The 21842-nt window shown below is 39.9% G+C and overlaps 2 protein-coding genes across 4 annotated transcripts; one reads left to right on the top strand and one right to left on the bottom strand.

The window, feature by feature from the left end:
• The first annotated feature begins 242 nt into the window (after positions 1–242).
• LOC100704837 (pro-opiomelanocortin) lies at positions 243–1874 on the top strand. The gene is made up of 3 exons (XM_003457943.5): positions 243–391; positions 1016–1136; positions 1237–1874. The coding sequence occupies exons 2-3, from the start codon at positions 1020–1022 to the stop codon at positions 1744–1746; spliced, it is 627 nt and encodes a 208-aa protein (XP_003457991.1). The 5' UTR covers positions 243–391; positions 1016–1019; the 3' UTR covers positions 1747–1874.
• A 1473-nt stretch (positions 1875–3347) lies between these two features.
• On the bottom strand, positions 3348–21831 carry LOC100706430 (protein EFR3 homolog B). Of its 3 annotated transcripts, none has more exons than XM_003457949.5 (23): positions 20847–21831; positions 19979–20311; positions 16193–16269; positions 15898–16025; positions 14793–14943; positions 14112–14233; positions 13591–13740; positions 13153–13248; positions 12644–12722; positions 11685–11820; positions 11455–11607; positions 11230–11341; positions 11058–11109; positions 9009–9181; positions 8375–8450; positions 8040–8201; positions 7753–7884; positions 7553–7620; positions 6699–6832; positions 4499–4590; positions 4375–4423; positions 4011–4117; positions 3348–3815 (listed from the first exon to the last, which is right to left on the bottom strand). In XM_003457949.5, the coding sequence occupies exons 2-23, from the start codon at positions 20265–20267 to the stop codon at positions 3681–3683; spliced, it is 2673 nt and encodes an 890-aa protein (XP_003457997.2). In that variant the 5' UTR covers positions 20268–20311; positions 20847–21831; the 3' UTR covers positions 3348–3680. The 3 variants fall into 3 exon arrangements, 2 of the variants coding, with proteins under 2 accessions (XP_003457997.2, XP_019221687.1); XM_019366142.2 differs by lacking the exon at positions 20847–21831 and adding an exon at positions 18567–18597 and having other exon boundaries at positions 3681–3815; positions 19979–20113; XR_003216464.1 differs by lacking the exons at positions 3348–3815; positions 6699–6832 and having other exon boundaries at positions 4029–4117.
• Positions 21832–21842: the final 11 nt, after the last annotated feature.

Genomic DNA, 21842 nt, shown 5'->3' with positions numbered 1-21842 from the left:
AAACTGAATTTCACTGGAAATCTTTTTATAAATGCTCACAAAAGGAAGATTTAAACCTGAGAAAGAATGAAGAGCTGAAGTTATGAAGTTAAAACAGTTTCTCCATATAAAATGTGAATATTTGAGGGGCAGGAGGGGTTGATGTGGAGAAAGGAGGAGGCGGGAAAACATGGAATTGTCCGTTTTCTAGAAACAGTCCACGTTTGCGAGCAGGAGCAAATGCTGGTGATGACGTTATCTGCATGCGCGTGTCCTTGGCTGGCAGGATATAAAAATCAGACGGCCGGTCAAAGCGACAGAAGAGGAGAGAGCAACGGCTAAAAACCTCCATCCAGCGGCCGAGTGACGAGAAAACACCAGCAATAAGAGGACGAAGAGGTGCAGAAAAGTGGTGAGAATCATCATTTTCTTTAGTAACTTTTTATGATGATATTAAAATCAATACAACCAATAAGTGCTTAAAATGCTTGAAAATCACTTATTGTTACATTTTTTTACTTTTAATTTTTAGTTCTTCACAGATGACGCATTTCTAATGATTGACTCAATTCTGTTAGACTTGGATCTAAAAAAGTTAATTTGTGCAAAAATACTGAGTAATATATTTTAAAATAAACTGTGAGAAAAAGACATTTGCATCATCCCAGAACTGGAAACAAGGATTTCACATCAACAAAATATAAACTTAATGTAACTTTGCATAAGTTTATATAAAGTCAAAGGTAATGTGTTGTTTAACCCAATATAATGTATTTTGCTAAAGAGATTACAGGTGCTTTCAGGACCTTTATTATGATTACTTTTATGTACATGTAATGTATTTATTTATTTGATCAATTTCACAGTGATATCTGTTTTGTATATCTACTCTGTAAGTCACATTATGGTTATATACGTAGTGTTAATGTAACATAAATTGAATAAAAATATGTCAAATCAAAAACGAAACAAAAAAAAATGTATACATGAGGGGTTTTTTACATTCTGTCTGTGCTTTTCTCTGATTGGTCAACAGGAGGATGTGTCCTGTGTGGCTTTTGGTGGCATTAGTGGTAGTGGGCGGGGCCAGAGAAGCAGTCAGCCAGTGCTGGGAGCATCCGAGCTGCCAGGAGCTCAGCTCTGAGAGCAACATGATGGTAAACGCACAAACACACTGTTCACTCAGACCTGATTTAATAGGAGGTTCTTCTTTTTTTTACCCAGAAGCTCATGTTTTCCTCTCTTTCTCTCCTGCAGGAGTGCATCCAGCTCTGTCACTCTGACCTCACCGCCGAGACCCCCATCATCCCCGGCAACGCCCACCTCCAGCCCGCTGTCCCATCAGACGCCTCCTCACCTTCTTCTCAGGCCAAGCGCTCCTACTCAATGGAGCACTTCCGCTGGGGGAAGCCCGTTGGCCGAAAACGCCGCCCTGTCAAAGTGTACACCTCCAACGGCGTGGCGGAGGAGTCTGCTGAAGTTTTCCCCGAAGAGATGAGGAGACGAGAGCTTACCAATGAGCTGCTGGCAGAGGAAGGAGAGAAGGCTCAGGAGATGGTCGAGGGGGCGGAGGAGGAGCAGCAGCTCCTGAACGGGGTGCAGGAGAAGAAAGACGGCTCGTATAAGATGAAGCACTTCCGCTGGAGCGGCCCGCCAGCCAGCAAACGCTACGGCGGCTTCATGAAGAGCTGGGACGAGCGCAGCCAGAGGCCTCTGCTGACGCTCTTCAAGAACGTCATCAACAAAGAAGGACAGCAGCAAAAGTGAGGCCAGATGAGAAGAGGATGAGGAAGCGGAGAGAGGAGTGACAGGAGGAGGAAACGTTTTCCAAGGCAATCAGGCACCAAAGAGTTCCCATTAACAGAGTGACCAATAAAAAAGCTCTGAAACTGCCATCTGTTACATGATCCTGATTGAGTGATGTAGAAGGGAAGAGTCTGAGAAAGATGTTTTGATATGTATTGTTATATGTAAATAACTTTAATTATTAAATGAATTATAAAAAGTTATTTGCAAGCAAAACAAGATACATCTTTTCTCTACACACATGCATGAATCCAGAACACATGCACATCTACACCAGACACCTGCTACCTGTGATCCACATCCACAATAACAAACTTCACTTTGAGTTCCTCAAAGAAAGAGTAACAATAACGATAAATCTTAATAAAAGTCAGCTCCTAAAGTAGGTGAAAATGCTCTAGGTGAAAAGTCTTGAAAAGGAGGAGTGTCCATCAAGCAGAATAAAGTGAGCTCATAAAATAAGCAGGAACTTACAATGGTGGCACTAACCCTTTATCATTGATTTTTCCCCCAAAATAACAAAATCAGTTAAACATTTTTAAGTAATATATTGCAAAAAATAAAAATGCCAGAGCAAATATGTAGCAGCTTTAGACCTGTGAGACACTGGCAACCAATATTCCCTCTAATTTTTCATGTGTCTGAGCGAACCCGTGGACCACTGTGAGCGACATTAGACGTGTGCACTGTGGTCACGCCAGCATCGAATCCATCCAAGTTACATGGTTTATTAAAATAATCAAATTACAGCATTTACATTTATGTTAGACTACTTTTAATTAAGTGCTTTAGCCCGATTACAATGAAAATTTAAAAAAAATCTTGTTCCTGACCTGTGTAGTATGTTAACACTATTGGAAGTAAAAATAACTTGAACTCCAATTTTGAAAACACAACTTTCTTTTTCTTTTTTTTATAAAGCTCTGACTTGTATTATGAGTGTGAGTCTGTGGTCTGGGAGAGAGTCCTGTAACTCTGTCTGCAAAATACCCCGGCTCTCCCTATGGTAACTCCATTTTCTGTCAATTACTTCATGGTTTAAGCTCTAAAGGGCTAAGAAGAAGAAGAAAAAGAAGAAGAAGACTGGGTAAGAAAGAAAGTGAAATCATAAAAAACAAAAGGTTGCTAAGAAAAAAAATCCACATTAAACAAAACTCCTAAAATAATACGTAATGGCCAATATAAAGTATTTGGCCAGAAAAAAGTAAAGAAGAGTAAGTGCTAAAAAAATCAGCATGTAGCGTCATGGAAGAAATACGAATCACTGAACTCATCTAAAAAAACAAAAAAAAAAAACAGCTATCGTCTTCAGAACAACCTGTAGGTACATTTTTAGGTAAAGTTGAAAAAGTATCACATTTATAACTAGATAAACAAGTCTATGACTCAATACTGCTACAGTTGAAGCCTTGGTTCACGGATCAAAAAACAAATCAACTGTGTGTGAACTCTTAGAAAAGTGAACCTTCAAAATAAGGCAGGGCTGCACAAATGAAAATGAAAACAAACTTGCTTGTCACAGTGAGAGGTCTGCTGTGTATGAATAAGATGAGACGATAAAATTTACATGTACTATTTATTTAGTGCGGCATCATTTAACCATTAACAATATTTGTGTACAGATGTACCTCATGACTGGAGGATCAAACAGTAGGGCAGACTGGGAAATATGAAGTCAAACACTGAGTCAGTCCATTTCTAATACAAAAAGATAAAATCCGACAGCTATAAAGGAAACAGCCACACTAAATCACCAAAAAACGTGACTCACCGCTGTAAGTCCTCGTGTGATTCTCTTATATTAATTCTCCTACCTCTTTCCCTCACAGCCACTGATTCGTTTCTTTACCAAACAAAGTGCTTCAACATCATCACGAGGTTGTTGCTGAATGTGTTTAATAGACACAGAGGTCAGGAAACTTCATCTCGTAGACCGGAGTCGATCGAGGTGCCGAATGTCCAGAGGGAGAAGGAGGAGGACGTATGATGAGTTCAAAGACCTGATTGAGTTTGGACTGAAGCAACGATGTCTGGAGAGACAAATAAAGACATTATTTTTTAAAAAACAGAGTTTTTTACCACATCAAGACAGATCATTTTGTCTAGATGACAAAACTTTTAACAACTTTACTAAACTAAAGTGAGCTCTTATTGGCTGAGAATCACATCGATGGCGTGGGTGTGGTGCTTTCAGCTGCTTTGTTAGAGTACAATAAGCTGCTCACCCTGGCTCCACAGTGGGCAGCAATTTCCTCAAAGGGAGCTGTCTGAAACCTCTCCACCACCTCCATCCGCTTCCTCCTCTCCTCTTCCTCGACCACGCCTCTGTCCTCTGACAGAAACAAAAACCGGATCAAAGACAGATCTTCTGTGTTGACGCTAACCCGGTGCTTCACTTTGAATTTCACTGTTAACAGTTTCACTTACGTGGTTTTATTTAAATGGGTTATTTTATTGTTAAAATTCAAATTTTAATGAAAATAAAATTATACAAAATAAGTCATTGTCACTACACGCTGAAGGGGACAAGTTAAAGAATATTTCCTAGATGTTCACAAGTAAATCATTGATTTGAAATTGATGGCCTACCAATGGCGTTCTTCAGCGTCTCAAAGGTGATCTGCTCAGTCTGAGGTTTCTGCACACAGAGATATGATCAGACACAAAAACAGCGCGATGGACAAAAGGACAGGTACATTCAGCAGATGGGTACCTGTGGTGTATCAGGACAGAACGGAAGTTCCATGTCCACCTGCAGAGAGACGGCGTCGCCAATGCTCTTCCTCTTAGACAGACGATCCTCTTCTACAATAAAACAGTAATTCAGTCTGAATGCTACGCTCAGAGACTGGTGCCTCTATCAGTGCACTCATACTAAAGTGGACCCTCAAACCCACTGCTATTAAATATTTACCTGCAGTTTTTGACTAAAATGTGAACTTTGAGAAACATTACCATCAGCTTCTCAACAATGCTTTAGATCGTTTGTTCTTATTTACAGTCCACACTGGGATCCGTTTAAGTTTTACTATCCTCTCTTGAACAATCATTGTTAAGTACTGTGTAACTGCTATTGTTCAGGACTACTTAAACTTTACTTACTTGCTTTTACTTTCTACTTACTTTTATATATTATTACACTGAGTATGGTATATACTACTTACTACCAATCACAAAGTCTAAATTACATAAAATGACAAAAATAAAAACCCAGTGTGAAGCTTTGGGTCTTTGATAAATTGATTTAATATTAAGGGTGTGTTTGAGTTAGGGTGACCATATTTTGATTTCCAAAAAAGAGAACACTTGGCCAAGTCATGAAGAATGTTAATAATACTGTTTGTTTAAAGAAATTTTTAACATATTTAAAAGATGCCTTCTCTGTTAATAAATGGTGAAATAAAAAATGTTATATAGGCTTTTACAAGTCAACAAGTGCAAAAAAAAAACAAAAAACTTAAAAACCTCTGGAATTAAATAATGTTACAGAAATAATGCCTCATCCCCCCAATAGAGAGTCCTGGCCCCTAGCCCTGTCAGCGTAGCAGAAATGATGACGGATGATGATGGCAGCAGCAGCCGTTCTTCTCTGCGTGAGTAGCTTCATGTTGTTCGTGTGTAACGTTGAGTAGGCTAACCACATTATTACATTAATGCATGTAAGGTGAACTAGCAAACACCGTCGTAGTTACATGCGGCTGTCTTCTTGTTTGATGGCAGATACTCCCTTCACCCTGGCCAAAAAGGTAGCCCAAAGAAAAAGTGGAAAACAGTTAAACATGAGAGGTTTTTGGACAAAGTTTGTGTTTTTTCCATTGTTTAAGCACTGCTTCCAGCCAAGAGTGATACCATATATGCCCAATAGCTGCAGAAAAGGCTAACATTGTTATCTTTTTACAAAAAAAAGCTGAATATGAGAGGTTTTTGGACCAATTTTGTGTTCTCCATTCTTTAAGCACCGGTTTGAGCACTGTTTAAGCACCGGCACCGTTTCAAAAGTACCGGTTTGGCACCGGTATCGGATAAAACCTAAACAATACCCATCCCTACTCATCTGTATAAGAAAAATTACCAGTGAGGTACCAGTAAGGTATTGTGCAGTGGTTTCTGCTGTCTCATTTAGCATTTCTAACTTCAATTAATTTTGTTTGCACGCCACCATTCTTCCAGTCAAAGTATGATTGGGAATATTTTATCTGTTCCATGGTTACTGAAGTCTGACAAAGAGCTTCAAGAGTGACTTCCACTGAATGTAGCACTATCACACCATTGACAATAGCTGGTGGGCACTGCTGAACTTTTTAGCTGTGTTAAAGTCTGGAAATGCTTTTTTTTTTTTTTTCTTTGCAACACACTAGTGCAATCCATGGATCTGTAGCTATTGTGATGCTTCATAGTATGAAATGCCATTGCACCTTCTGCTGCAGATACAACAGCATCCTCGTTTTTCCCAGGTGTAACAAAGAACTCAGTCAACTTAATTTCGCCTCGCACAGCCTTTTTATGTTTTTCTGTGTCCATGTAAGCAACAAGATCTCCGGCACCTCTGTTAGACACACAAACTTATGTGCCAGCTCTGCACACAGTGCACTACGCCTCCCATTTATTCCGACCGGGACAATAAGAGGGAAATTTCTTTTGCAATTTGTCTGAAAAAATGCACTTGCACTTTGGCATCTTTTCGCATCTTTTCAGCAGGCTGCTCCGTGCTCTGTCCCGTCTGTGAACGTGGAACAACCACTTACAACACAGCAGTTCGGGGATGACGTTGCACATATGGGTCCTCTGTAGGCCTATAGGAAAACCCGGACATTTTCATCCATCTCGAAAATCCCCCCAGATGCCCCGGACAGAACGTGAAAAGTGGACATGTCTGGAGAAAAGAGGATGGCTGGTCACCCTAGTTTGAGTACCTGTTAACTGAGGTGTGTACGGTGTGTTGAAGCGTTCACAGTGTGTGCTGTAGCTGCTTCCTGCCAGGGCCTCGCAGATCTTTGATTGGATGAACAGCAAAGCTTCGTCCACCTTCAGCTCACCTTCTGGGAGTCTGATACACACACACAGTTATAACACCAAGATTTTAAAAATTGTGGTGCTAGACAAACAAAGCTGAGGTACAACCAAGCTAAACAACTGAATCTGCATAAATGTACATTGGACAGAAGAACTGGGCCACCTGCACACTACACCTACAAGAGCCGCTTGGCAACAGAGACCTGTGCTATGAAGCCCTTGGTGTACACTTTTGTGGTGATGCTAATGCTAGGAGCTCTGCAGTTACTGAGTGAGCAGAGTGACTTTTACATACTGTCTGCCTCAGCACTTGGCAACCCCACGGCTTGCAGTTGATCAGAGAATATGTAGGAGGAACAGTTGCCACAGTCGCGAGCTGACTAATTGCATGATTGATTGGATTGATTTTGTCTATACTGCGAGTTACCAGAATCAACCATAACAAGTATATTATTAAGTATATTGAGAACAATATGAGGTCAGCATGGTACTGTTTAATAGTTGATGGTTTTATGCTTTTTCTACTAGAGTTTCAACACTTTAGTAAAGTGTAATTACATAACTCAATAACATAAAATACTATATTTTATTTGTTTTTTAACTTTAAAATGAGGCTAACCTGACAATATTTATTCTGCTTTTTGATTTGATGAAAATATGTGGGTGTCTGGTTGAATTTCTACTCTTATTTCTAACTAAAGTTTTAAATCTTATAATGTTTTAATACAATCAATTAGTGCACCTCTCGCTTTACCTGGGTTTGTCACAAAACACGACTTCAGGCAGCAGGTGAGGAGCATCCTTCTCTCGACTTTCTATCACCTGAAGATCCAAAACAAACACACAGTCTGTGATGTTGTGCTAACAAACACCTTTGTTTCTCATGTTCTCACACACACACACACACACACACACACACACACACACACACACACACACACACACCGACTTCACCTGAGTGATGTGCTGGTGGAGTGTTGGAGGCGGGCCAAGTTGTGACAGCAGGTTGAGGAAGGCGGCGCAGAGGGCGTGGATCCCACAGCGATTAAACACTGACAGACACTCCTGATTGGAAAGAGTCATCTCCTGTGCAGCCAATCACAGGAAAGTTAAAGGGAGAGGAAGAAGCAATGTGCTATTTTATTTATTGTTTATTTGTAAACACCACACACTGCAACATTAATAAACTAAGCTTTGCCCCTACACAGGTCTTTAAATCATATCACAGAGGTTCTGTCTACCTGCAGAGCCAGGATCAGTCGAATCAGATCCACCACAACCTCCTCATTGGCCAGTTCCACACTTAGAACAGCCAGTAGGGTGAAGAGGGCTTGGTAGTGGCTGCGTCCACTGTTCTCCTCCCTAGAGGCCAGGTAGACGTGTCTGTAGAGACGCTGAGCATGCTGCATGAACACAAACACATCATGCTGAAATGTGCAAATATCCTGCTGAACATCCCCCACCTTTAAAAGCCATCTGATCAAATCTTGGTGTAAATCTCTGAAATAAATTCTTCCAACCTTGAACCTCCGAACTAGTGACATCATTCATGGTGTCTCTGATGATGTGAGTTTACCTTCCTCATGAACAGGTTGTCCTGTCGAGAGCATCTGTCCTCTTTCATTTCCAAGGATGAGACATCAAATGCCAAACTGTAGACACATAACCAATAACTTATCGATCCTCAACAGGTCAGTTAATGCCTTTAGCCAAAGGCTATTTTTCAGTTTTCTGCTATAATAAATCCACAATGGTAGGATCAAAATGAACAGCCATGTGGGCTCTATGGATGAGGGAACCATAGGAGCACTTTAAATAAAATGCATCTGGCCATGACTTTAATTTTGAATTTAAGGTAGAGACTGAACAACAGTCTTATAAGGCAGATTCACTGATTCTTTCAAGCCTGTTGTAAAAATTTGTGTAAAGCAGTATCTTTGTTTAAATAACCTGAAACGCCTCCAACCTTGTTAGAATGACCAAAGATGCTATGTGATCCTCCTTTAAAATGATTACTGCAGATCATTTTTTAATGAGAGAAAAGTGGAAGTATTTAAAGTATTTAAATTACTTTCATCACAAGCTAAAGACAATCAGCAGGTCTGCAGTGACATCCCCCTGCCACAGGGTGGAGCTCTTTACAACTCATTATTCTCCACATGGGTCATTAGTCTCTAGTAGTGGTGGTGTTGTCTCTGTGGAAGTGTGACCTGGCTGTGGTGAGCCGGGAGGCGTTGTGGCGTCTGTCAATGAGCAAGGTGAGGATGGACAGAACAAGCAGGCGGATCTCCGGATCCTCCATCAGCGTGAAGGACAGCAGAGGCTCCAGGAAGGACGAGGGCAGCGCCGTCAGCAGGTTGCTACTTTCGTAATGCTCCGACACCTGAGGCACAGAGGAGGGACAGCGAACACGTCAGACTGACAGGAAAACGTTATTTAAGCTTGCATGAATACAGCTTCAAAGATTACAAAGATGAGCCTTAAGTGCTGTAAATTCTGATTTACCTGAACCATATGTTATTCATCTTGATGCACGCTCAATCATCCAGGTAAGTAAATCTCCACAAGTTGATTCTGTTCATCTGGACATAGCATTTTGTGGGAGGACCACTCTCAGCATCGACCAAGTGTGTTTGCTTTTGGAACTGTGTCTTCATTCCACCTACTTCACATACAAGGGTCAGTTCTACAGGCAGAAACATGGGTGTGCCATGGGCTCCCCAGTTTCACCCATCGTGGCCAATTTGTACATGGAAGAAGTGGAAAAGAGGGCTTTGCTATCCTACCCTGGAACACCACCAAGCCATTGGTTCAGATATGTGGATGACACCTGGGTGAAAATCAAATCTCAGGACGTACCATATTTCATGGATCACATTAACTCGGTGGACCAACACATCAAATTCACCAGGGAGGATATGAAAAGTGGCAGGTTATCCTTCTTAGACTGTGAGATTTCCATCAGTAATGGGGGACATCTAAAAGCTGATGTGTACCGTAAACCTACACATACGGATCAGTATCTAAGGTTTGACTCTCATCATCCACTGGAGCACAAACTGGGTGTCATCAGGACGCTACAACACAGAGCGAACACCATCCCCACAGACACAGTGGCCAGGGAGGCAGAAGAACAGCACATCAAGAAGGCCCTGAGTAAATGTGGTTATCCCAGCTGGACTTTTGTCAAAGGTGGGAAGGCACCTAAAGAAAGCTCCAGCCGATCCAGGAGAGATGGACAACCGCTGCCTAAGAAAAACCTGTAGTGATCCCATACGTGTCAGGAGTATCGGAGCAGTTGAGACGCATTTTTTCTAAAAACCGGGTCTCTGTGGCTTTTAAACCCCAAAAAACGCGGCACCAAAAATTGGTCCACCCCAAGGATCGGGTCCCCCGACACAAACAGAGTAACATAGTGTACGCTGTTAAGTGCCAGGAGGATTGCCAGGATTTATACATCGGGGAAACCAAACAATCTTTGGCGAAGCGGATGGCACAACACAGAAGAGCAACCTCATCAGGCCAGGACTCTGCAGTCTATTTACACCTACAGGCCAGTGGACACTCTTTCAACGATGAGGATGTACACATCCTGGACAGGGAGGAACGCCGGTTTGAGCGTGGAGTCAAGGAGGCCATTTACGTGAAAAGGGAAAGACCATCTCTGAATCGAGGAGGGGGCCTAAGGGTGTAACTTTCACCATGTTACAATGCTGTGATTGCAGCCATTCCCCAACTCTCTGTGAATGGTACTCATGGCCATTGATCAGTGGGCTTTGATCAGTGTCAGTCAGGGTTTTGGTCAGTGATTGTTGATCAATGGTCATGAGAATTTGCATAATTAAGACTAAGGAACTGACCTCCCAGCCCATTGTTCCTTCAGTGGACTGGTTTCAGTCATTATGCAAATGTACTGTTTATAAGATTTGGGGAAACCTGCAGTCAGCTGAGACTGAAGAAGTCACTTGGATGAGTGACAAAACGTTTCTCCCACAAAACGCTACGTCCAGATGAACAGATTCAACTTTTGGAGACATACATTATTCAGCTTTATTCAGTCATACGACTTTAATCGGCAAGTGTAGAATCAGTTTCACCTGCTGTTTATCTGATAAACCAATAAACTAAACACCATTTTGATTATCTCAAAATCCACTGTAAATTTGCACTTCACCGACCCTCCAGATTTTCCTTTATAATTTTAACTGTGTGCTTTCAAAAGGTAAGAGCAGACCTGGAGAGTTTTACAGAGAACTCACCTGGAGGAGAGACTTCAGCAGCATCACCTGTATCATCCTGCTGCCTTCAAACCTGAGTCAAGAATTTTATTTCACAAAATTAAGGTGTTTTACGAGTATTTTGTCAAATACTAGGTGAGTACAGTGTTAACTACAGCCAATAGAGAGCACAGAAAGTTAGTGTGAATGGTACCCGGAGTTGGGTGAACCCAAGGCTGGGTAGATACCAGGAACAGGAATCTTCCCCATGATGAACAGCATGACCTCTGACCTCTGGTAAATAGGCAGTGTGTTGGCAAAGGATCCTGAAATGTCATGAGGTAACATCAGCTCAAATTAAGTAAATAAAATGAAAAGTACAAAGAAAAGTTTGTCACCTGTCATGCAAAAAAGTGCTAAAATATCAGAATGAACACACCAATAGTTTTAATGACGGCGTCCTGCAGTTTTTTCTCTTCGATCGAGCTGGTTTTATGTTTACCAGCATTGTCATAGTAACCAGTCAACTGGTAGTCCACGCTCTGCCTGAGCTGTCGCAGTAACGTGTTGAACACCTCCAACACTGTGGGACCTGCAGAGTACAGTATAAGTAACATTAAGCATTACTGTGTATAGATAAACAGATGTGTGTGTGAGCTGGAGGCTCACCGACAGATCCAGTCGCTTCTATAACGGCTGCTTCAGACAGGACCTCCACAATCCCAGCTCTGACTGAAGCTGGACTCCTGCTGTTGGCATCCAGGTGACCCAACAGCTGCTGGATGACCAGGTGGGAGTGCTGGGACTGACCAAGAGTTCAGTTCAGTTACAGAATAACAGGTGGAGTGACACGTAATATAGCCAGTACAGCTGGGGACAGTTAAGTGCTTTAGAGGTAAATGTAGGATGAGTAAAAGGAATGTACCAGTAGGAATGTTTATTATTATTCATTTCCCACATTTTGTACTTAAAATAATAATTATTAGTTCAACTTTGTAGATTTAACTAACGTTATAACTAACGTTGGAGGCGACCGTGGTTCAGGGGGTTGGGAAGCTCAGCTTCAACCGGAAGGTTGCCGGTTCGATCCCCCAGCTCTCTCTGTCCTGGTCGTTGTGTCCTTGGGCAAGACACTTCACCTACTGCCTACTGGTGTTGGCCAGAGGGGCCGATGGCGCGATATGGCAGCCTCGCTTCTGTCAGTCTGCCCCAGGGCAGCTGTGGCTACAACTGTAGCTTGCCTCCACCAGTGTGTGAATGTGAGCGTGAATGAATAGTGGAATTGTAAAGCGCTTTGGGTGCCTAGAAAAGCGCTATATAAATGCAATCCATTATTATTATGTTGAAAATACATTTAAATTAACTTTCAGTTACACTACAGTAAGATTAAGTAATTGTGCTTAAATGCTTAAACAAATGCATTTTGTTAAATTAATCTTAGATTAAACTTGTTATTCTTATTTTTCAATACTTAAACTATAATATTAAATACTACAGTACTTTCTAATAATTAAGAAAGAAATTAACATAAGCTGAGGTAATTTAAATTTATTAATTTAACTTGCTGTATGAAAAGACAACTATTACTATAGTGCAGTATATACAGGATTATCAGTGTAATAACAAACCTGAATAGAGTACATGATGATCTGAAAACACTGAACAGCAAACCCTCGTCCCTGCCAAAGACTGTGACTGTCCAGGTGCCTGAAAGACAGTCCAGCAATCTGTATGTAATATATTATTATAGCATATCATATATACTAGAAACTAAATAAATACTGCTGCTACTACTGATTTTGACCTCTGTTAGTACAGCTACTCAGAATAAACGATAAACTGAGGTTGAGCATGAAGGTATGTGCAAGATAAATAAGCATCGTTTTGAACTGCAAAGTCACTATAATAGAGTCCAACAGTATTATATATAAATATGTATAAATATCAGCAGATAGAGTCGAAGGAAGTTAGATACTTTCTTTCTATCTATTTTGATTGAGTGTTTGATGTTTTGACTCCATACTTCAAAGAAATTATTAAACCTTTGTTAATCTTTTTCTGTGTACTTAATACAAGGCACTCTGCTTTCGTATGGAGTAATACTACTATTGTACTATAAATATAGAGTATATCTTACATGAGCACTGGTTTGATAGCGTTGTTAATGTGTCCATAAGCAGCTCGGCACAGCAGCTCCCTGAAACAAACCTCTGTCTGCTCTGCTGGAGATCCGCTGAACAAAGAGGGAAATGCTGAAAACAAGCCACTAACCAAATCTCATACAATATTCTGAGTAAATTTAACTGTTTAAATGTACTTTCAGTAACTTTTGGCTTTGTTTTATTTGACCACATGATTTAACAGCACCATAAACAGCGTACCAAACTTATTAAGTTTCTTATCAATTTTACAAAATCTCAAAATTAGCTGAAGTTTAGAACAGATTGTCACCAGCTGAATGTGGGAACCAACAGCACTGCTTTTAAATAGAATCCTAAACACAGATGTCACTTTACATGTGCAGCAGTAAAACGTGTAGGTGTACAAGAGTGTTAACATTAATACGTGTCTGTACCTGTCGTTTTGTGAGTGTTGCTGCAGATTGACCAGCAGGGCAGGGACAATCTGCTCCATGTGGCGCGGCTCCCAGATGTTCACCTGCAGCTCATCGTCTACCGTCTTCCTCACCACGCCCTGCAGCCCGCGGATCCCCGACACACGGATCCTAAACACACACAAACTTCATAAGTTTACCCACAAACACAATAAATACAGGTTCATCTCCAGACTCTGGAGTTGAGTTTTGTTTTGCTGTTTGTTTTATGAAACTGTTCATAATTTTGGATTATTCCACAATATTCCTCTTATACAGAGAGAAAGGTGCTCCATGCATCATCAATACTATTCAATAATTTGCTCATATAAAAAAAATCTTCACATATGAGAAAGCATAACCTGAGGATGCTTACATATCTAATCAAATGGTTGATTACTAAAATTGTTGATTATTTGTGTTCTGGCACCCACAATTGTATACCCTTCCTTAAATAGTGTCTGTGAGCTCGTATCAAGCCAAAGTTAAACCTCAGAACTGACTTGTTTCTGGTGTCAAGGTCTTCGTGATCAGAGTGACACATCTCACTGAAGCGAGACACGAAGAAGTCGTAGCTCCGGTGATATGACGGTGTGTCCTCCTCGATGTTTGCAAACTTTACAAACTATGCAACACACAGAATGAGCCTCTTAATCCATCAAAACACATTGAAAAGCAGTTACACATGAATACATACAGTTAAAACAAGAAACACATTTAGAAATAATAAGATCAGATTTTCCAAATTCCCCAAGCAGAAGTAAAATTGCTCAATTTTGAGTATTAAAAGAAATTTCAAATGTAAATTTTACTTATAGGTTGCCCTTTAATTTGAACTTAGATCCACTTAAAAAACAAATATATAAATTAAACTTATGGATAATTAATTAACCTTTTAATTGACAGTTGCGAGAAACATTCCTACTGTGATACAACTTCTACTTTGTAAAATTCATTAAGAGATTTTACATTCCCTCATTAGATGAAATACTTGCAGTTCCTCATAACACATGAAACTTAATAATGTTAAAAGACTGGTGAATGGTCAAATTAACAAATAATGATTAACAAATTAACATCACTACTTGTGATTAGTAAATGTTTCCTTTACTGCAAACCCGTGAACACTTTACTAAGATCTCAAAGCTTTTAAAAGCTGTCCCCTGTTGGAGGGTGTTACATACAGAGTTGGTGGCGAGTATGTGGAGGTGTGGTTTGTCAGCCTCCAGCAGTAGACGCAGTGTGCTGAGAAAACTCTCCACCAGCAGGTTGATGCTCTGACAGTGACATGCAAGCAACAGCTGCTCCATCGCCTCCATCGCTATGCACACATACCTGAGAGAGGAGAAAAAAATCACATTGCTGTTAAACATGTGTGCGTCATATTTTAAGCCCCATTCTGAGATCAGTCACTCCTCTAGAGAAGGTGGGCTGATTTCAGAGAAGTGTGAAGCTTGTGTAGAATTATAGGGATTATTTTATATAACCATCATCTTTGTCATTGCATTAATTATCATTTCATCCAAGCATTTATTGAAGTTGCTGGCATTATGTTATAATTTATATTATAGGGGTTATCCTAATCAAATATTAACATGTTTATTACAGGTGCAGTTATAACTACTTTAAAATGATTGAGTTAAATATATATATATCATAACTCATATGCTGAGTATATTGTTACAGTAAAATAGTAGCTGAGCAAAGGCCTGAATGTATTCAGCTTCTTGTGGTATTTGAGTTTGCTTAGTTACAGGTGACGGAAGGATGTCCAGTCCATGGTGACCTCAAAGGCCTTAGGTCATCACCATATTCGGAAGAGTATGCCACAAGGAGGAACCTCTGTGTTTGCATTTAATTCTTAAAATACATGAATGTTCTGTACATGCAAATTATGTGCTTGTAAACGCAAGAAGGGGCGTTACAATACCCTGATGTTATAAAAGCAATCTAGAGTGTATTTTGGGTAGAGATGTACAACTGTTTTGCAGTTTGCACCTCTCCACGCTGCGTGCATTCATTAAAATCAATTGTTTGACTGACCTCTTCTGGACCATCATTGTTTTACTCTCATCCTCAATTTCGAACCCGTAACACTTGTAATACTTAAAAGATCTTAAATACTTAAAAGACCTAAACTGCTGATTGCTTCACAGGGATAATCTAAATCCTGACTTCTGAATGTCTTTTTTCAATGATTTTTAAGTAGAATTTTATTCATTTAAGCTGCCATTTAGCATAATGATTTTAAGGCCATCTGTGCGCTTTAGTGTGTTTGTGTGTACTGACCCGTAGCGGTGACGGTTCAGCTCTCTGGTCAGACGCTCTGACAGGTACGCAGCGATGCGGTCGAGCTTCTCCGGAGCAGACAGAGCGAAGAAGGTCAACTTCTCCATGTTGGCTTTCACCAGCCCTTCCTGATCGCACACACACAAACACACACAGAGATGTTGTTACTGTGTAGCTTATTGAAACTTCATGAATATGTGAAATAAAGATGACATTTTTGGATTTTGATTACATTTGATACTGAAGCTCTAAAATACATGTGAAGACTGTGTGGTGTAGATGTACAGGTGTTTACCTCAGGGTCTTCTGGGAAAATGTTGTCGACCAGCCGCTTGTAGCGTGGCCGAAGGGCCCAGCAGCAACCACACAGCCCTGAACACAGAGACACATTTAAATCCCCCTTCAGTTACAATGTATTTGAAACAAAGTCTGAAACACAGCAGGCTTCAGAGAAACATTTCCATATTTAAAATGTCCTCTAATAATGTTAATAAATCAGAATGTTGATCTTTGATTTAAAATATACACATTTTTTTGAATATATCTGAGTTATTATGGTGTCTTAAACCTAATGGACATGCAGAATGGACTTTTTTTAGGAATTCTGAAATTGAGAAATTTTTCTTTTTTGTTTCTTTATTGTTTTTGATAGTTAATAAACAATGTCACTAACATAAATTTTTAAAGTTATTTTAGCCTCTGTTGGAGCTGGAAAACTGTGGAGCCGTTTTTATAATTTCATTAGTTTGTAAATATATAATATACTAAATACAGAAAGACACAAAAACTCTTTAAAATGTTTATAAAGCAGGTTGAATTATAATAAAAACCTGTTTTCAGTAGTGAGTTTTTAAAAAAATGTTTGTAACAGCCTAAAGTGGGCAGTCGAGTTTATGTATTGTACTGGACGTTTATAGATTTTCTTTGATTTTCATCTCTCTCCATGTTCGGCGTCACGGCTTTTGGGGGATTAAAGGAAACAAGAGATCAGCCACTGGTCAGCTGCCAGCACAACACACAAACGCTCGTCTTCCTGACTTTACGAGGCCCCTGAATGACACACTGAACATAAACCTGATTCAAACCTGAACCTGTAAACTAAAACTGTCCTAAAGGGAAGACTCTGCAAAAAGATGTGGTCCTCACAACAACAGGCCTACAAGTACACGCACACACACACACAATGCAGCATTGAGACTACATCTTAATCCTGCAGTGGTTTGTTATGTAATGTGTTTATATTGTTTGTGTTTTTTAGCTAGCAGAGCTTAAAGAATCTGCACTGTCACTGCGAGCATGCTGTTCAGTCTCAAAAACCAGGACAGGTGGCATGTTTGGACCTTCAGACCCTGCAGAACCAGCAGATCATACTTAAAATTGTATTTTTTTCACTGTTTTCACTGTTTATTTTGTTGTTCAGATGAACTATTAGTTACAATATATGATATGATAAATCCCATGACAGTGGTATGTTTGGTTTTTATTTGTTTTGTTAATAAGAATAATAAGAATAACGGTCATCATCAGATCATTGGGAGATGATTACAGATCCTCAATTGTTAAGTAAAGTAACAAAGACTCTTTTCTTGAACTATTTGATATTATAAACACAAATATATATATATTTTAGGCTTCAGTAAATTAAACACTACAGCCAACAAATACTGACTGATGAATTGACAAACAGTTGACTTATTAGGGATAATTAAATTAAAAAAAAAAAAAAAAAAAAACACGCACAATTAAAATGAACCAACTTTTAATGACTCAAATCAGTAGTTCATTCATTCAACTTAAAATAAGAAAAAATTCTATATCTGCATTGAAGGAAAAGAGTCCACTGGCTAAACATGCTCAGAATTTTGCACTTTGTGATTTGTGAAAATGTCTCTATTTTATTATACAACACAGGAGCCCTGCTGCTGTGTTTCAGGTACATGTATGAAATTTGGTCATTCCAACATGTTAAAGACACTCTTCTGAGAGCCATCACCATGGCAACCAAAAAACCTTTAAAAGAAGTGGTAACTAGTGTATTTTAACACTTTTTCTAAACTAAATTGTTTTAATGACATCAAATACTATTTTAAAAAGTAATTTTTCAAAAATGTGCTCAAAGTGGGGTCTCAGTTTGTGAGGGGCGTGTCCAAAAACGTCAATTAATTAAAGGCCGTGACTCTATCAGGTACTGCTGTGACACTATGTTAACATATTATTCACAGCAACACAATGAACAACTAGCGGGCGTTCCTTTAACGCCACACAGTTTTTGTAATAAACATTACGTTTCTGCAACAGCCAATCAGAAATCCACATGCCTACAGGAAACACTTTAATCCCAGCATGCCTTGATACGCCCAATTATCACTGCTTGCAGCTGTAATTCATTTTATCATTATTATTATTATTATTATTAGCTTCACAACATTTGTTTGAAACTTTTAAACTAGAAAAAAAACACATCCAGTAAGTTGTCCCTTTAAAATACATTGACATCATGACTAACAGGTAGATTTGAGGAGAGAAGCTGATGCAGAGGTGAACTGTCGCACATCTTTTCATTACTTTTATTGGCTAAGTGAAGCTTCTTTTATGCCTCTGTTTGATCTTTAAATCTGTTTCTATTTATTTTGAGATAAGGCTTAATAAATAAAAAGAATTGTTCTTACCGTACATGAGGATGACTCGTTCAGCTCACATCTACACTGTCACATCCACCACACACACACACACACACACACACACACACGCACACACTTGTGGTTAATCCTCCACACACATACACACTGATGTGGCCCCGCCTCCTTTCATTCACCGCCAGTTATAAAGCTCATATCTCGATGGTCAGATTAAATGTCAGAGGACGATGTTGAAAATGCTTTTACATGTTAGCTGCTTGTTTTAACTCCAGATTAAAAAATTTAAAATAAAACAAAAAGCTGCTGTTTTTTAACGAGTTTGTTAAAATGGAATAAAACAGATTTAATACAGTGTAGTATTTATACTCCCACAGGCTCTTAACCCTGAAAGACTTTTCTGTGTGTGTGTGTGTGTGTGTGTGTGTGTGTGTGTGTGTGTGTGTGTGTGTGTGTGTGTGTGTGTGTGTGTGTGTGTGTGAGATCCGGGCCATGTGCAGCAGCTCAGCACTCTATAATCTGCTCTGGATTTATTCATCATTCCAACCGAAAATGAAAAAAAATATATATCAGAAACCTGCAGAACTGAAAACATTCATCTGCTCTGTTTTTACTGCAGAAAGGGAACAAAACTGAAACTGACATTCATTTGTCGTCTTCTCTTAAATTATCGCTCACTTTCTGGCTGTTTAATATAATGTTGCTTACATGTTTTAGACTTAATAAGTGAGCCTATGTGGGAAAAAAGGACAGTATTAGGACAGAAAGTATGTGATGTTTTTCTCTTTTGAAAAAGACGATCGGTCTGATGGTAGCTTTATTGGGTTGTGCTGAGATCTAGTGTGATTAAAAAAATCCACATATGTTCAGTAAAAATATGAAAAGATAATTAAGTGTTAGATGTTCATTCAAAATGTCGAAGTCGAGTCGGAGCAGGAGTTGGGCTGATCTTCTATATTATACGATCTAATTTCCAGAACTTTGGACCATGAAAGTAATGCTATCAACAGACTGTGGGATGTAATTTAAAAGCCCTGTTTATCAACAATAACTTGCACTAAACCTAAATTCATAATATTATATGTTATTCTTGTTAGGCTTGGCTGCATCTATTTATTCCAGCTAAGTCTCCTGCATAAGTCTTAAGTTGTTAGCCGGTTATTCCTCTTTCCTCATTCTATTGAGATCAAAGTTTACACAGTGGACATCATTTTTTTTATTTAGTTAGACCCAAAACTGACTGAGTGTATAAACACATCAGGAAAGTGTTTACCGAGGTCATGTGGAAAATTAGTAAGAAAATTAAAGGCACTTCTGCTTTGGCTTCTGTTTTAAGAATTTAAAAGTACACCCATCCTTTATCTGTTTGATTCAAAAATGTCCTCCTCACAAACATTGTTGGAGACTTAATGTGAAGCAGCCAGTGTATTCACTGTATCCGTTACCTCCGGGTGTCTGGTGGTCCAGCACAGAGCAGCAGTCCTGCAGCAGCCGCCTTGGAGCCTCGGTTACAGCCGGCATGGCAACAGCCCTCGGCAGTGACACCCCCCTGGGCAAGCTGGGTATGGTCACGCCACGGGGCATACTGGGTAAACTGGGCAGAGTGGGCATACTGGGCATGGTGATTCCTCTGGGTAAACTGGGAGGGTTGATGCCTCGGGGCAAAGAGTTCAGCAGTGCTGGCATGGTGACCCCCCGCGGCAAGCTGGGGAACCTGGGAAGAGTCCCTGGCATCTCTGGAGAAAAAAGAAGAGGTCCTGAGGAAGAGGAGAGGAGACCTGTGGATGGAGAGAGGTGGAGGAAGGAAATAAGAACAAGGATTGAAATGAAAAGCCTGCCTCTCAACATTCTTCTGAATTTAACCCCTTCAGATATGCAGCTCTGATACACCAACTTCCTCAGCAGAGCCCAACGTGAGGGAACTAATCAAAGTTTGGGTCCCTGAAAATCTTTGAAAAGATAAAAGGACCCCAAACACAGGTGATGTTTATTTTCCATTTATTCCCCACAAACTTTTGGTTTGGTAATTAAGTAAAAAACACAAAGAAAGGAAATTAAAGAAAGATGTACTAACTAGTATTTACAGCATTACCTATATATGTATTATATTATAACACATGGGGCAAAAAGTCCTGTTTTTATATTAATAAAAGTCCTGCTTTGATTGAGGATTTCATGATAAATGCTGATTTGTTAATTGTACTTTAGCTTCACATTACTGTAGATGAGTGTAAAAGAAGTGAGTTTTCACCTGTGAGTTTTACTGAAGATGATGATGAAGACAGCAGTGTAAAATAAAAAGTGATGTCCTACCTGCTCGTCTGCAGCGTCGCTCTCTTGCAGCTGTTTCCCTCCAACACACTCAACAGCTGTTTATGTAACATCTGTTGAGCCCCTGCTCCCCGTCAGGCTCGGTCAATAATCAATGAGAGCGATCGATACCCGGCTCTGCATGCTGGAGCGCCTCTGACATCACAGCGCATCAGGAAGAGGAGGAGAAGGAAGATGAGGAGGAGGAGTTTCCTGAAACCTCCAGCTGTTTGAGGAACTTTAATCATTTTAAACTTTAATAAGTGAAACAAATGCCGTTCTTTGAGGGCTGTGCAGGGAAGAAAAACAAGCGCCTCTCACCCTCCTCTTCTTCATCTTCATCCTTGTTTCAGCCAGGAGAGAAATCCTCTTCCCAGCATGCTGCTGGGCTGTAGGAGTGGCTCCCTCTGGCGTCTGATTAAGATGAATGCAATAAAAGCAGCAATAAAAATCATCTGAGTGGATGTTTTCCACCAACCTGTCAGGGTGCATTCTGGGTAGTGTAGGAAAATGGGTTACAAGGACTTTTAAACAGAGAGTTTATTCTCTGCTTCCATCAGGAGTCCGTCTTTGATGTCTAAAGCTAATTTCCTGCTTCAGAACAGCTGTACACGAGGTGAATTTATTTATAACTCCTGTTTAAATTGTATTAAGGCTAATAAATTAGCATTTTATTGTTGGGGTTTTCTCTGTTTTCCTTGTATTACTGTCTTTACCTTACAATATAAAGTTCCTTGTGGCAACTGTTGTTGTGATTTGGCGCAATATAAATAAAACTGAACTTAACTGAATTAGGTGTGTGGCCTGTTTGACTGATAGGCAGCTTCTAGTTGTTTGCTAGGTTTCACCTTAGCTAACTGGAAGCCCTGAACCGGACCTTCAAACATGTTTGTGCTGTCAGAGCCTTTTTGGAGCATTTCTGATGGACTAATATGGCTGCTTAGTGGTTAATAACAATACCAGAAATTCCAGTTTTGGAGAGTGGAATTCTAGGATTTT

Source organism: Oreochromis niloticus, linkage group LG23, assembly GCF_001858045.2.
Source record: "Oreochromis niloticus isolate F11D_XX linkage group LG23, O_niloticus_UMD_NMBU, whole genome shotgun sequence".
NCBI classification, from domain to species: Eukaryota; Metazoa; Chordata; class Actinopteri; order Cichliformes; family Cichlidae; genus Oreochromis; species Oreochromis niloticus.
The sequence above is the reverse complement of the archived record's forward strand: the minus strand, read 5'-3'. Positions and strand labels throughout refer to the sequence as shown.